Consider the following 16,584-nt stretch of genomic DNA (forward strand, 5'->3'; position numbering starts at 1 on the left):
GGTTGGGACACACACACACCTCAGCTATATAGCTCTCATTATTTTTTATATCAATGTCCAGACATACTTTGCTTGCACAAAATTACTCATCGGACCACAAAATCAACAAAATGGCGAAAGCGACTTTCAACTCCAACTAAGTAACCGTATTTGTCTGCTTTGAGCCTGGTTATTAATAATAATACAACATGCAAACCTGTAGCAGTGGCTTGACTTGATGTAAACACTATATTTCTGTACACCGCTAGTAACAACGCCTCTTGTTCTTCCCAACGCGGTCACGTGGTACCACGAGGATCCTCCTAGACAAATATGGTTGCATGCCGAGTATTAGACATTTTTAGACTCTTAGCCTCCTCTGGCTCTCCCTGCTTTACAGTATACTATTTACATCAAAAATTTATCTGACTGCTGCATTTGGTATTTTTCAATGATGCTAACATAAGTGATGCTTTAACAGAACTATAATCTTAAACCCAGTAATCTGTAGTGATGATAAATTACCATCTCAATATCTGGCAAAAACGGAGAGATGTTTTTGCCGGAGCCATGGAATGGTTTGAACACGATGTCCATCTTCATCGGCTGCAGCTTTGTCCAACATGAAGTCGCACTCAGCTGATGTTTACAGTGTTTCTCTTGTCCATTTCTTCGTAAGATGTAACTGGGATTAACAACTCTAATCCAGGTCTAAAGTTAAGCCGCAGAATCTTTACATCCTTCCATCTCAACACTAACTCCAATGTGTAATGGTAAGCAAAATGTGTCCACAGCTATCATCAAAACAAAACAAAATAACGCTTTAAAACAAAAAACACGATCCATAATTCAGTTAAACTTTCAGAAAAAAATTTTTGCTTACCTACAACCAGGTCCAGTGTATCCAGGGTAGCAGTCTTCTCCAGAGCATTTGAAGAAAGAAAAGTAAGATTATTCCAGATAATGAGTCAAGCAGAAAAGGAAACAGGTAGAAGCATAAACTCGGAATAAAGATGCAGCGAGTTCTGTTCAGACCTAACACGAATCATGATCTTCTCCTCTTCTTTAATGTTTGGCGCCGTGACAGTTGATGACTGAGGATCGACTTCTGCCTTCACCATCTTGGCGAGCGAACATCGTTCTCCCTGTCCACCATCCCTCCATGTGATGCCATTGTGTAGATTCTATTGTTTCTCTGTCGACCGTATAACCTTCACTGAACAGTCAACACATCTGAGTAAATGATTAGTTGTGCATTTAAAAGGTGCCATGAGATACAGAATTGCTACAACTGTTATTGAGCAGTCACCCCTTGTAGCATGTCCCAACAGGAAAAGGCACAAACAAAACTTAGGACAACATTGGTGAAGGGTAGAAGGATTAACACGAATGTTATTTACAAGGTAAGTAAATAGTTTGCTCTTTACCAATGTTAGAACAAGACACTTCATTTGCGTGAATTCATATCTAAGGAAGCTGACAAGTTTGTAAGAACAAAACTAAATTTCACAGACAGACAATTTATTAAAGTTGTTTTAGTTGGAATTAATTGGTTTTAGCTTTGTTTGTTTGTTTGTTTGTTTGTTTGTTTGTTTGTTTGTTTGTTTGTTGGTTGGTTGGTTGGTTGGTTGGTTAGTTGGTTGGTTAGTTGGTTGGTTGGTTGGTTGTTGGGGTTGGGTTGGGTTGGGTTGATGTGTTTGGGTGGGTGGATGGATGTGTTTGTGTTGATTTTGGTGGTGGTGGTGGTGGTGATGATGATGATGATGATGATGATGATGATGATGATGATGATGATGATTGATGATGATGATGATGATGATGATGATGATGATGAATAACAACAACAGTCGGTGAAATCATTATTTCTTCCGCTGCCGTAAAACTTCGGTCTGTGATGACCTTCCATACGAAGGCGACTCGCGGTAAACATCGCCATTCTCGCACGCAAGTGAACACACCAACGTCCAAGGCTCGATCTTAGCTACAAAATAACCTCCGTCTTGATCGTAAACATTCTAAAAAGCCAGTCGGAAAGAGAGTAGATAGACCATAGGTTGCATGCCGTCCACACTCTGTACAATATTTCGTACTCTATTTTGATATCTTTGTACCAACACTTTTCTCTCTACTCACTCTTTCCGTCTGGCTGATAAGGATCTCTTTTATAATTTGATCACGCATTGGCCCCACATTGTTTCTCCTTGTTTTATGGCTTTGGTTGTTTCTAAGTAATCGTTCATGGACTCACAAGCCATCGAATGAAAATATATCAAATAGTTAAACTTTTAGGGTTGCCATACTTCACAAGAAATAAAGTTTATTTTTCTTTGTTAATTGAGTCTTACCTGTACCAAAATCAGTAGTTTGGTGTGTAAAGAATGGTGCTCTTGAAAACACTTTAAATTTAGAAGTGTAGTTAGAGAGGGAACTTCTGTAGACGAGTAATCTACCGCCGATGGCTTGGTGGTGCAGGAAGTGTTTTTGTAGACGATGTTGTCGAGATAGAAGTTTGTTTCTTGAAACCACGAGTCTTCTATCTTCTCTCCTTGAAACTGTATCTGAAGAGAGGCGGTTAAGATGGGATCAGATCAGTCAAAATATAGTTAGCACATGTGTTCGTGTAAAATCATACACACACACACCATCGTCCTTAACCAAGACACTTGCAAGATGACTGATTTGTTTCCAGTCAGCCTTAGTGGACCTGTTCTCTGGTGCTGCTATCTGTCTGGAAACAAACTAATCAACTCGAGAGTCACCGTCTCTTCCTTTTGTCTCTCTTTCTTTTTTTCGGTCTCACTAGTAACTAAATTATTTTTGCTTTATGTTGTGGTAAGTCACACACATTAACATCTCTACCAGTTGAAATAGTCATGAAATGTCAAGGTAAGTCTGAAATTTTTCCTGGGTTATTCATGCCATTTATTGACTAACCTTTGAAGATGACCTTTTGTTTCTTTGTGAATCGTATCAACAAATATTGTGTCTGTTTGGCTTCTTATATTATCTTCTACTCTAACTATACTTGTGCCTATCTGAATTCATATACTTATTAATTAAATAGCCCATTATATTTTAATCACTGAACTGCAGTAAATAGTAGAAATACTTGTATGAACCATATCAAATTGCTGAAGAGTATCGAAATTTGGTTAAAATGCTAGAAATGATGATAAAATGTAGACATCTAAAATAAATTAATTACAAATAACGAAGCAAGTGGAAGAAAGAAATTTTCAAAAAAAGAAAAATAATAATAACCCTGATATGGTATTAAAACCTATTTACTTTTTAAAAACAGTAAGAAGGCAGGCCTAGAACATTATTTATTTGGGTTTCATTCAATACAGAACGGTGCATTACTCTTGTTAAGAACTTTGGCGGTATACAAATTTTAGCAAAGTTTATTTACCTGAAACTGTCCGTGTTGAGTTAAGGTGACAGTTTTGTTTACTTGGTACCAGGACCATTCATTTTTGTCACCAGAATTAGCGAACCACAAATCCTCACATGCTCTATTGTCGTGACACAGTTTAAGAGTCAGTCTGCCCCCGTCACGGTCATTAAACATGAAACGAAACTGGACACAGATCGTCGTGAAGTTGTCTTCACACATCCACGGACTGGTGAGAGTCGCTATGGCTCCTTCATACCTTCCTTTCATGTCGGCAAAAGCTTCGCTGTCTAACAACAAAGTCGATATAAAGACGAAAAATCAAGTGAAACAGTTAATATTAATTATTGTTAAAATGCTAGAGCTAATAACGAGCTAGCTAATGAGTTACTAAAGACAAGTTATTTTTTAAAAAAATATGTTATATCTCCTCTTCCTTTGCACATATCAACCTCTGCCCATGCAATGAAAATATGATAATTTGTAGGAAAAACGTTAAAAAACCTCGATGACCTGAACACCTAGTTATCGATGGTATAGAAACAAGAAATGTTAAGCCCATGCCATAATGCGATTAAATAGAAAAGTAAGATAAGTAGCGGACGATGTCACAGAAATCATCATTCTTGTTCTGGTAAATTTTATGGTGATGGCGGAGGTCCTCATGATGATGATGATGATAATTACTTTTGTTGACTTCCCATTTTGAGCTTGTCCAGTCGCACCAACGACCTTTATTAAATGTGCAACTACCTGCAAACAGGAAAACATCGTTATTTTATGTGTGACTGTTACAATGAAAACCTGCACTTCTCTACTTACTGACAATTAAAACTCAGCCCAAAGCATGGCGATTTCAATCGGCATGATTTTCATTTAATTTTAATAATTGTTTTAAATCAGTCTCTTTCCAACAATCTTGTTTAGTTAATTTGCATACATTATACACGGTTCTTACACAGCGTGCCTCTCATCTGATGTGTAAACATGTGTTACTTATGTGTAACCTTCACAGCATCAGGAAAGTAATATACAACAGCAATGTCACATCTAAACGACAGCAGCCACTGCATCATCACAAGAGGAAAGCATTAAGGAAATAACAGCTTTTGAGGCCACGTGACCTACCTCCGCTGTCGGCACCAGTGTAACCCTGATAGCAGATTCCCCTAAACGGTTCCACAGAAGAAAATTTACATTATATGAAAGAAGTATATCTATTTGTATCACTACAATCACAGAAAAGGAAACAAACACTGTAGACTTTTAGAAAAGTTACAAAACATGAAATTTAAGAATAAGTACCTGTCCTACTAGCTACCTGGAAACATGTAGCCTTCAAACAAACACACCTGCACACCTGCAGTTTATGTCTACACTCCCTAACCCTTTTCTACATTTGGCTTGAAACTGCAAGACTTCACTGACACTCTGTAACGTGTTGACTAATTACAAGTACAAGAACCAGATGAGCAGTTATCCTTTTAACTACATTTATGGACACTTCATGCCAAATACTTTCAACAAATATAAAAATTAAAAAAAATCCAACAAAAAACAGTATCAATATTAATTTTACGAGACTTGACCCGTTCTAGGGGTCAAACGTTTGTCACAGGTACGATGCTACTCAAGACAGACAAACATGCAGTAACAGAACTAAAACTTTTGTTTGTACCAGATGTAGAAATCTTAGCTTTTTTAACAGCTTTTAAAGTCAAAGTCAAAGAAGCTTGAGTTTGAGAGTTCTCCTTTCAATCACTCCATTGGTCGACATAACTGCTGATCACTGCGTAAAACTACAGAGTTGGTGTAACATGAACAATAAGTAAACTTGTTAAAGCTTCTTTGGACGCTGTTGAGACTTTCAAACAGGATGCATATACATGTACATGTAAACAGTACAGCCTAACATGTCTTACTTACAGGTCGAGGGGATCGAGCCAATCACGCGTTTTATAGACAGAATAGTGAAAGTATGTAGGAGTAGTTTTATAGCAAACTTTCCCAACCTGTTATTCACTGCAGCACAATTTCCGACCAACACGACGCCCCACAGCTTCAGACACACAATGAAGAACAGACTGAAGGCAGCCATTGTGGCTGGACTTTGATGAAGGAAGTTAAATGTTACTCAACTTGACACAAACAGTCGGCACATTGTGGAATGCCACCTAATGATTAATTATGAAGACAAACAAAACCTTCGGCAACATGGCTGTTGATGCCCTGAAATTAAAAAGGAGTAATGGAAACCAGAAACTACTTACGGCAGTCGTTTAGACTGAAGTTCTGAAAATTTCTACATCACTACAGTTATATAAATAATGAAACAACAGAATCCGCGCACCGACAGCCAACGAAAGAGATTTTTTTCCAGATTTGGGGCTAAAATTTGAAAGCCTTCTTTGTGGTACACTCTCTTCAGTTTTTAATATTTAACTAATCAACTCTCTTGTCCATTTTTTGTGTAAAATTTAAATTTTAAACTGTAATTGTTTACTATTTAAATGCGAACACATACTCACATAATGCACGTACATAAATAAATAAACATATGCCAATACACTTAAGAAATCGTAATTCATGGATGCACGCCCTTGGCGAGAGACAAATACTGTGCCCCGCCCACCTCCCACATCGCCTCCCAAAAGAGAACCTTTTATTAAAAAAAATATAGTAATAATTGTACATTTAGGTTTAACTCCCTTTTCTTAACTCAAAATTTAAACAATAAACATAACACATTACTATTCGTGATTGTCGTGGCCTGCCTCCGATTTGCATTGGCGAGCTCACATGCAGTCAAAACATTTACCAGTCATTCGACAAGTCTAAAGACAATGCCAGTTAATCCGTAAAGAACGACTTTTTGTAACGAATGAACATATAACCTAGCTAAATGTGCATCACCAGTACCATTCCTTCCTTCCACACAAGCTCATCCACTTAGTTTTTTCCCCGTTTCCTTCCTCCCTGCAGACCCAACCTGACTGTCACATCATAAAGACTACAGACAGAACTGTAACGGATCCGATCGCTAACAATTCAAAGACTCGTAAGGAAATCCTGGTGTCCAGGTGCTGCCCACACACATTTCAAAAGCTCCGTGTCAGGCCTTACAGAGTTTGTTAAAAATTAGAGAAGTATAGAGCCTACAAGCCTTAATACGTATTTATACAAATATTCTGTCAATAGAGCATAATAAGCTTCAGCTAACGGTAGAATGGGTGCCGGTGAACAAGTGTTCGTAATATGCAAGATAATGAACACCGCTCCAAGTCAGGGTAGATAATGTCTCCTCTTCCCGTGTGTTATCTCCCTTTTCATGTAGCCACTTCACTCTTATCTTCAATTCAATTCACCTCTTAGTAGGTTTCTCTGGTTATAAATGTATATTTTTTTTTCATTGTTTGTCATTAATCTTTCATTATATTTCTATCATCAGCTTGACTGTTATTGTTTATTAGTAAAATAAAGTGACCCGGCTGTATCAAGAAGTTTATGTTTAACAGTCTTAGCAGCAAACACATCTTAAATAATATTTAATCTTTGATACCAACGACACATAAAGTCAAGTAGAATCGTTCAACCACCAATTAATCATTTACTTTCTAATTTCAGTGAACATATCGTTAAAGAAACGTGCAAAGAAACAAAACACAAACCAGCTTTTTTAGAAGTCCATCAATCATTATTTTATTCTGGCAACTATAAGAAAAAAAATTCTGTCTCCCAGCTTTTGTAAATACACGCCATTTCTTGAATGTTTTCTTCTTGATTCTATATTCACGAAGTTCACAGAGGCAAAAAATATTATTGCATTATATTAAGTCTATGTCTTGAAAATTGCAAAACACTGAGTAAAATGATTACTTACTTCTAAGTTACCGTTTACAAATGCAGGTGAAGAACAAATGAATTGGCTTCGTCTTTACTGCAGGGTTGTATTTAATCCGTCCACCAGAGACGGCTATTTTGACACATTGGAGGCTAAGATTGCTGTACCCTGCAAACCACTAGTTGAACTAGTTATTCATTCGTTCATTCATACTATAGACTGTACTAGAGACTGTCGGTGTACTAAGCACCCGATGCCAGAACATCAAAACAACTTTGGACAGCGTCAGTTCATTCATCCTACAAAACAGGAATCCCGCGCCTGATTCTGGAGATTACTTCGAGATTTGATACAGGCATCATATGTTCATAGACTCGTATCCACATTCTGGTACACCCTCTCCATCTTCATCTCTCCTTCACAAGGCGTCAGATAACTCTCGTCCTGATCAAACTCCTTCCCCGGGTGCTCCTTAGCGTCCGTGTTTTGATATATCGTCTCCTCTGTCGCCTCAGATTGCATCGACGATTTCATCGCCACCAGGCTGGAGGTTTGCACAGGCTCACTGACCCAGTAGGGGTTGGCGCTGGCCATCAGTGACCCTTGGTTACCTTTCGGGAGGGTCGTGTCGATGTACACGATGTCGGAGTAGATATTCACTTCCGGTTCAGCCGCCGGCAGTTGCTGTATGCTGTGGATGTCGCGGGAAGGATCGGTGCTGTTGCGAGTAAAACCTGAAATCAGTTCGAACAATTGCACACTTTAGTTCACTACGCTCTACTACTATTATGTGTAAAAGCGAAAAATGTAAAGTGGTGTACCTACCTACACGGTTTATACGAGTAGTTCTTTCTGAGGAAATAATGTGTTCTTTTAAAAATTATAGGTAGTTTTGACAATGTGGATGTGGATGTGGATGTGTATTAGTTGACGTAACAACTTTTAGGGTAGCAGGATTGAACGATAAACATAAAAAGAATGAAACAGTACTTTCAGCTAGTCTACTGAGTAGTTTGAGGAATTCAGGTTATATGACAACAACAACAACAGCAACAACAACAGGCTATATGACAACATCAACAACAACAAAACAGATGCAGACATTTGCTATACTACATGAACTTTTCTTAGTGTCAAAAGGAACTACTGCAGTAAAGTAAAACAATAAATAGTTTATGTTAAATAAATCTGGTAAACAACGATGGGATAGAAACTGTATATAAAAAATGGAAAAAGCTCGAAACAAAATAAAGTGAAGGAAGATAAAGAAAGAAAACAAAAAAACTGGAAGTAATGACGATTAGATGAATGCAGTGAAAAGGAGAAAAGAGAAAATCTCCTTGGCTAACTTTGACGTTCGCTACCATCTGGGACAATGTGTTTGCGTACACTATACTTACCAACCATGTTATAGAGTTGATTAGAGGCTGCGATTGGAGGATTATTTTCAAGATGTCTTCGAGTAGAACGTTTCTTCCTGCATCGACATTGTTTAAAGATGAGAATTTGTGAAGTCGAGATTGTATTGTGTTTGTATTATTTGAAGATGGCAGTCTATAAAAATGAGTCTCCATAAAGATGAGATTGCACGAAGATGAGGTTTCATAAAGTGCGATTGTATAATGATTAGATTGGGAAAAACTGAGAACGTAAGAGAAGATTTATCGTCTTCTTTATATTCTGTCTGATTTTAGGCTTGAATGTTCAAAGAATCTAGTTCTAGTAGTAGTAATAGTAGCAGTGATTGGTGTAACACAGACTAATATCAACACGTAAAAATGTAAAAACGGAAACGAAAAGAGAAATCTCACAGACAAAAACAATAAATAATAGAAAAACAAATCAAAACTACAAATAAAAAATGCAACCAACAACAGTTAACAGATAGCTGAGAAGATAACAAGGGAAAGATGCTTGTTTTAACATATACACAACGAAACTATATAAATGTGCATATGCCAAAAATGCATGATCAGAAGCACAGCTAAAGTTACAGAAGTACTCTTGGAGTTATTTTAATAATGTTAGTATAACAAAAGAAAAAAGCAAGCAAGAGAAAGAGAAGAAGAACAGCAGGACCAACCCCCTACCCCCTAAAAACCGCACAAAAGTAACAATTATAAATATAAAATAACAACTAACAATAACCTCAGTTATATAGGAACAATCAAATGAAAAAACAATCTTAAAAGTTCAAAAATAGAAACCTCTCCTAAGCTTACCGAAACAGAGTCCTGTTACAGCAGGACATATTTTGAAGTAGTATCGGACGACTACAACGACGGCAGCAATGACCATGGCGCTAGCAACGACAGCAGCTGCAGTACCTGTCGTCACCGCGCTGTCCACTACATCGACGACAGTTTCTGCAATTTACCAAAAAGGACTTTACGTATAAATAGTTGTTCACGAGTCCTACATAGATCTCAGTTGAATGCACTCCCAATCGGTCGTACTTTGCTTGCGTTATTATGATTATTTTTTATTCATTTATTTATTTTTTGCTTTGCATCTGGAAAAAAAAAAACAGCCAAACAAAAAAGAATTGTGCTAGTGTTGTTCTCAAAAAATAAGCGTATAAAAAATAAGAACCAATAAGAAACCATTGCACAGATATTAGGAAAGTTATTGCAGCAAAACTGGCAACAAGTTTATTGTGTAATTTGGTCGCCCGGTCGGATAGATGATGATAATGATTATTTTTATTATTAGAAGTTAAATACCAATATCAAACAAAACCGCGATCTTGAACACAAAATAATCCTCTCTGAATCATAAACGTTTTAAAATGTCAGTCGGAAGAGAGAGTGTAGACCTCAGGAGGCCTGTAGTCGCCACTCCACACGGTCAATAATCTTTCGTCCTCCATTTTAATATCTTTGCACCAACCTTTCTCTCTCTCTCTCCAGATTCTCAACGTCTGCCTGACAACGGTATTTATCGCTTTAGCTGTTTCTAAACAATAATTCATTGACTCGCACACAACGTTATAAAGAAAATATATCAAGACGTTAGGCTTTAAGGGTTGTCGTACTTCACAAGAAATATTCATAAAGTTTCTTTTCCATGTCTCACCTGTAGTTTGATGTGATCTTAATATTAACACTGTACTGGATTTTCGAAATGTAGTTAGAAAGGGAGAAGTTGTAGACGAGTAATGTAGCGGTGGCTTGTTGGTGCAGGAAGTGTTTTTGTAGACGATGTTGTCGAGATAGAAGTCTGTTTCTCGAAACAATGTGTCTTTTATTTTCTCTCCTTGAAACTGTACCTGAAAAGAAGCGGTTATAACAGGAACAAACAAATTAAAATGTATTGTGGGACGTGCATATAAAACAGCACTCACTCAGTCACTCACTCTTGCCATCGTCCCAAACCAAGACACTTGCAAGACATGCACAAAAGGACTTTAAATATTTTCTAGTCGGCCTTAGAAGACTCCTATATTATCCGTGGACAAAAACACGCATTTGTCTGCCTTTGGGTTTCTTTTTCCCTTTTCCCCCGTAGGATAGCTCTGACTTGTGTCCTCAGTATCCTCAAGAAATAAGCTGTGAGTGTTGCATACTTTTAAAATCCATGGGGGTGTCATGAAACAGTCATGAAATGCCAAGGTAGGTCTCAAATTTTTCCTAGGTTATTCACGTCATTTACTGGCTAACCTTTAAAGATCACCTTTCGTTTCTTTGTGAATCGTAACAACCTACCTTGTATCTGTTTGACTTCTAACATTATCTTCTACTCTAACTGAAAGTATGCCTATCTGCATTCATATACTTATTAATTGAATAGCCCATAATATTTTAATGATTAAGTATTCAATTACATTAAATAGTACAAATACTTGTAAATACCATTTCCAGAGACATATTTCTGTAAAAACATCGACGGTTTGGTCAAAGGGGAGAAAAATAAAGTTTATTAAATATGGACTTCTAAAATAAATTTTAAAATAAGCAAGGTGGAAAAAGAAGGTATTCAAATAAATAGCCCTGATATTGTATGAAACGTATTCGCATTTTGGAACCAGCAAGAATGCTGTAATACTATTTCTTTAGGCTTCATGCAAAAAAAAAAAAACCGAAAACAAAAAAAAACAAAAACAAAAACAAAAAACACGGAATTACTCTCGTTTAAGAACTCTACCTGACGGTAAACAACCGGCACAGTTTATTTACCTGAAACTGCTCGTGTTGAGTTAATGTTACAGTCTTGTTGACGTGGTACCAGGACCATTCATTTTTGTCACGAGAATTAGCAAACCACAAATCCTCACATGTTCTGGTGTCGTGACACAGTTTAAGTGTCAGTCTGCCCCCGTCATTGTCATTAAACATGAAACGAAACTGGACACAGATCGTCGTGAAGTTGTCTTCACACATCCACGGACTGGTGAGAGTCGCTCTGGCTCCTTGATTCCTTCCATACATGTTAGCAAAAGCTTCGCTGTCTAACAACAAAGTCGATACAAAGACGAATAATCAAGTTGAACAGTTAATATTAGTTATCGATGTGAAAATGCTAAAAGTAAAAGCGAGCTAGCAAACGAGCTTCTAACAACAAACTATTTTTAAATAACCTCCTCTATATTTTCTCTTCCTTTGTACATATCAACCCCTGTCCATTAATGAAAGATAATTATGATAGCTCCTCGGAAAAACGATAAGAAACCTCGAGGTCCTGAAAACCTAGTCCTAAAACTTATAGAAAATCTAATAACTAATAGAAGATGTCACAGAAATTATCAGTGGTGCTCTGGTAAATTTCATGATGATGATGATGATGATGATGATGATGATGATGATGATGATGATGATGATGATGATGATGCGGGCGATGATGATTTAAATGAGGCACATTCAACACAATAAAAAGTGAAGAATTATACAAAAGAAAGGACAAATAATTTACTTTTGTTGACTTGGAATCCAGAGCTTTCCCAGTTGCACACATGACCTTTATTAAATGTGCAACTACCTGCAAACAGGAAAACACCGTTATTTTACGTGTGACTGTTACAATGAAAACCTGCACTTCTCTACTTACTGACAATTAAAACCAAAACATTGTGATTTCAATGAGCATGAATTTAAATTAGTTTTATTTATTTGTTTTTTAATCAGCGTTTCTTCAAAAATCTCATTTGGTGTATTCGCGCATAAAAGTAATATTTCTATAATTATGTGTGCTTATTTATGTCGCTGCGCGCCCCTGCATAACCCTTGCCGTACCCCTAGGGTTACGTGTACCTCCGGTTGAGAACTGCGGTTCTACATGGTTTTGTGTTTCTGATCTGAAAGTAGTCTCGGGACAGACGTGTATAAAATGCTTTACTTATGTGTAACCTCCACAGGAAAACAATATACAACAACAATGTCACATCTAAACGACAGCAGCCATCGCATCATCAGAAGAGGAAGCATTAAAATAATAAATATCTTTAGAAACCACGTGACCTACCTCCGCTGTCTGCGCCAGTGTAACCCTGATAGCAGACTTCCCTAAACGGTTCCACAGAAAAAGATTATATTACACTATGAAAGATAAAATATATATCGCCGTCATTTTAATCACAGATAAATAAATGAAACACTATAAACTTTTAGAATAAGGTGGCAGAGCACGAACTTTTGGAATCAGCGAATATATTTAATACCTGTCCTACCTGCTACATTTTAAAATACCCTCTACCTGTAAACAAGCACACCTGTACACCTGTACACCTGCAGTCGATGTCTACCCTCCCTCTCCCCATTTTTTCTTTGTAAGCAGCTGCTGATCATAATTCTTGTGCCATCCCCTTTTCACCTATGTGATAGCAATAGTTGATCATCAGAAAATCAGTTTTTACTCTGTGTTTGTGTGTGTGTTGAGAGAGAGAGAGACAGCATCATTATGACAATAGTAAAGTGTGGATATTAAATTACATTCTATTTTATCGATAGAATTTCGTTATATATGTTTTACATTGTTTGTAACGCGGAAGACTAAATCTCAATGTCCCTGAGAGGGTGAAAGAATGATGAGCCTTGAACCTTGAACCTTTCATATCTACACTACGTACTTACACAATTACGTCCACAGATAGAAAACAAGATAAGAAACAGGCAAACACACACATATTTTACACATACACAATCACAGTCGCGCGCGCACGTATACATCCACAGAGAGAGAGATTACACACACACATGCAGAAGACATAAATACACACTCGAGTACACATGCGCTCATACTTATGCACACACGCAAACGCACCAACCCAGTCACATACATGAGCAAGCATACACATGTATACACGGCTACACACATATTCACCTACACACACTCACACCCACACACACACACACATGTACACATATAATCCTGCTCCCTAACCCACACAAACGTGCAGTAACATAACTGAAATATATTGTTTACACCCGATGTAAAAGCTTCTAAAATACAAAAATCAAAAAAGCTAGAGTTCTTTTTCAACCACCCGATATAATTACTAATCATTACTGAAACTTTCGTCACATCTACAAGGCTGGTGAAACACGAAGGAGAAAACTAGTAAAACTCTCGTTGGACGTTGTCGGCGTCTTTCAAACATAAACAGTAAACTCTTACCACGTCTCCCTTTCTGAAGGTTGGAGAGTTCGAGTAAATCACGTGCTTTATCGACAGAATACTAACAAGTGTGTAGGAGTAGTTTTACACCAAAATTCCCTAACCTGTTATTCACTGCAGCACAATTACCGCCCGGCATGAAGGACCACAGCTTCAGACACACAATAACGAACAGACTTACGGCAGCCATCTTCGCTGGACTTTGATGACGGAAGTTAAATGCCATCTTGTGACAACAACAGTCAGCACATTGTGAGATGCAACCTTATGATTCATCATGGAGACGAAGAAAAATTTTAGCAAGATGTGCTGTTCATGTCAAGAAATTGAAATAATGGCAGCCACAGACTTCCGGCAGTCGTGTAGACTGAAGCTCTGTGTAGTAAGACGAACGTACACTTACCTTGCATCAGGTCAGGTCAGTCCCATGCCCGGTCCGGGCGTAGGGGGGACCGTCCGGCAGCAGCAACAGACAGAATTTTCCACCCGGTCCTGTCTTGAGCAGATGAGAGCAGGTCTGGCATCTCGCGTTCGGTCCATTCTTTAATGTTGGTGACCCAGCTTTTCCTCGGACGACCACGACGACGGCTCCCTTCGAGGGTTCCTTGTAGGATCGTCTTGGACAGGGTGTTGTGGCGGGTGACGTGACCGAACCAGGCGAGCTTGCGCCGCTTCACTGTTGCCAGAAGGGGCTCATGTGGGCCCACGAGGGAGTTTACGGTGCTCCGTACGTATGCGTTGTCTTGTGTTCGCGTACGAGATGCGGAGCAGCTTTCTCAAGCACTTGTTCTCAAAGGCTGGAGCTTCTTTCCGTTGCGGCAAGCAGCGTCCAAGTCTCGCAGCCGTAGAGTAGGATTGACACTACGAGGACTTGTACAGCCTGTGCTTGGTACTGAAGCTGATTGAGTTGCTTCGCCAGATCCTATCCAGCCTGACATTGCGGATGTTGCCATACCAATCCTGATACGGATCTCTGCTGTACAGCAACCATCTCTAGTCAGGGTGGCACCCAAATACTTGAAGCTGTTGACCTCCTCCAGTTTCTGGCCGTTCATGACGATGTTGCTGCTGCTGTCGGTGGTGGAAATAATCATTACTTTCATTATTATTACACACACACACAACACAACGCTCGACGAGTCCTGCAGATGAGGATGAGGATGAAAAGACGTGTAGGTGAATCGAATCATAGAGGCACAAGTTCAGAGGAATGTCACTGAGAGTTATAAAGAAGATGGCGGAGAAGACCTTTGTTTTCTCGCTCACGGCTATTTTTAGAACAGCTGCTTTTTCTCTTATATATGACGTCATTTTCTGCTTCAAGTGACGTGGAACAAATGACGCACACAAGACGTCAGACACGAGACGCATTCATACACGAGACAATACGAGACCCACACAACTCATTACAGTCTGAATATTTCTGCATCACTACAGTTAATGCAACAACAAAAATCCTTCACTTACAGTAATAAAATCAGGATTTTCGCCAGATTTGGGGCGGAAACTAAAACGCCTTCTTTATGGTAAATTATTTTCCGTTTTATTAATATTAAACTAATCGACGCTCTTGTCTATTTATTTTATGAAAATATTTTTCAGATTGGATATTTTTTACGCAAGCACATGTTCCCATAATACATGTATAGAAAACATACACCACTATACTTTTTTTTAAAAAAAATCATGCATGCCTGTATGGTTGTCTATGAATTTGATCTTGCTACATGCTCTTCTTTAATTCAAACTGCTCCAAGTTAGCGGTGATGACGTCTCCTGTCTGGTCCACAGGTTGACAATTATCTCCCTTTACATGATAGATATTTACTCTCATCTTCAACTCAAGCCACCTCTTGGTTCGTGGGTTTTCTGTGTTCTTTTAATTTTACATTGTTTTTATTTTACTGTTTGGCGTTCAGAAACAGTTTCTCAGCAGCAGCATTCATTGTGTATCGATAATCAGTTGAAGAATTATTGTTTACTAGCTTTAAAAAAATAAAGTGACGGCTGTCAGTATCAAGATGTTCATGTTTCGCTGTCTTCACGCCCAACTCCATACTTTAAGTAGTATTTAATCTTTTATACCCATAACATTATTCTGACCAACAGAAAAAGTCAAGTAGAATCGTCCAGTCTTCAATGAATCATTTACTTTCTAATTTCAGTGTACACATCACAAAAGAAACATAGGCAAATCAAAAACAAAACATGAGCTTTTTTAAAATCCATCAATCATAATTTTATTCTGGCAACTATGAGAACAAACATTGAGCACATTTTTCTTTGTTTCCCCAGCGTTTATAAATACACGGTATTTCTTGAATGATTTCTTCGTGCTTCTATATTTGTGGAGAGAAAAAAAACGTGGTTGCAGAATGATGTCTATGTCTAGAAAATTGTAAGACACGGAGTAAAATAATTGTTTACTGCATAGTCACCGTCAGTAATGCATGTCAAGAACAGAGTAGTTTTCTCTTTTCCTCGGGTTATGTTCAATTTTCTTTCCGGAGAAGACACAACAGTTTACTGTATCCTGCTAACCGCTAGTTGAACTAGTTATTCATTCATACTTGAGACTATCGGGGTACTAAGCACCCGATACCAAAAAGTGAAAACAACTTTGGACAGCCTCAGTTCATTCGTCCTATAAAGCAGGAACCCTGACTCTCAAGATTTGATACAAGCGTCATCTGTTCATAGACTCGTATCCACATTCTGGTACACTCTCTCCATCTTCATCTCTCCTTCACAAGGCGTCAGA

At 38.1% G+C, this 16,584-nt stretch overlaps 2 protein-coding genes across 4 annotated transcripts; both read right to left on the reverse strand.

Moving 5' to 3' along the window:
- Window positions 1-1,737: 1,737 nt before the first annotated feature.
- Window positions 1,738-14,201, reverse strand: LOC112560621. 3 transcript variants are annotated; one of them, XM_025232562.1, is made up of 5 exons: window positions 14,005-14,201; window positions 12,672-12,712; window positions 12,123-12,188; window positions 11,390-11,661; window positions 1,738-2,537 (listed from the first exon to the last, which is right to left on the reverse strand). In XM_025232562.1, exons 1-5 carry the CDS (start codon window positions 14,100-14,102, stop codon window positions 2,310-2,312), a joined length of 705 nt encoding a protein of 234 aa, XP_025088347.1. In that variant the 5' UTR covers window positions 14,103-14,201; the 3' UTR covers window positions 1,738-2,309. The 3 variants fall into 3 exon arrangements, with proteins under 3 accessions (XP_025088347.1, XP_025088346.1, XP_025088348.1); XM_025232561.1 differs by having other exon boundaries at window positions 13,928-14,201; XM_025232563.1 differs by lacking the exons at window positions 11,390-11,661; window positions 12,123-12,188; window positions 12,672-12,712; window positions 14,005-14,201 and adding exons at window positions 3,392-3,663; window positions 4,061-4,126; window positions 4,502-4,542; window positions 5,386-5,482.
- Window positions 7,499-10,512, reverse strand: LOC112560622. The gene is made up of 4 exons (XM_025232565.1): window positions 10,290-10,512; window positions 9,437-9,580; window positions 8,615-8,691; window positions 7,499-7,948 (listed from the first exon to the last, which is right to left on the reverse strand). Exons 2-4 carry the CDS (start codon window positions 9,463-9,465, stop codon window positions 7,581-7,583), a joined length of 474 nt encoding a protein of 157 aa, XP_025088350.1. The 5' UTR covers window positions 9,466-9,580; window positions 10,290-10,512; the 3' UTR covers window positions 7,499-7,580.
- Window positions 14,202-16,584: the final 2,383 nt, after the last annotated feature.

The sequence above is a fragment of the Pomacea canaliculata genome, linkage group LG3 (assembly GCF_003073045.1).
Source record: "Pomacea canaliculata isolate SZHN2017 linkage group LG3, ASM307304v1, whole genome shotgun sequence".
Taxonomy (NCBI): Eukaryota; Metazoa; Mollusca; class Gastropoda; order Architaenioglossa; family Ampullariidae; genus Pomacea; species Pomacea canaliculata.

Coding starts and splice junctions, on each gene's coding strand:
- LOC112560622 (XM_025232565.1), bottom strand. CDS start 9,465: ATGTCCTGCTGTAACAGGACTCTGTTTCG. Junction 8,692..9,436: donor TGTAACAGGACTCTGTTTCG/GTAAGCTTAGGA, acceptor ATGTCGATGCAG/GAAGAAACGTTCTACTCGAA. Junction 7,949..8,614: donor TCAACTCTATAACATGGTTG/GTAAGTATAGTG, acceptor AACTGATTTCAG/GTTTTACTCGCAACAGCACC.
- LOC112560621 (XM_025232561.1), bottom strand. CDS start 14,049: ATGGCATTTAACTTCCGTCATCAAAGTCCAGCGAAGATGGCTGCCGTA. Junction 12,189..12,671: donor CACTGGCGCAGACAGCGGAG/GTAGGTCACGTG, acceptor TCCTGTTTGCAG/GTAGTTGCACATTTAATAAA. Junction 11,662..12,122: donor TGGATTCCAAGTCAACAAAA/GTAAATTATTTG, acceptor CTTTGTTGTTAG/ACAGCGAAGCTTTTGCTAAC.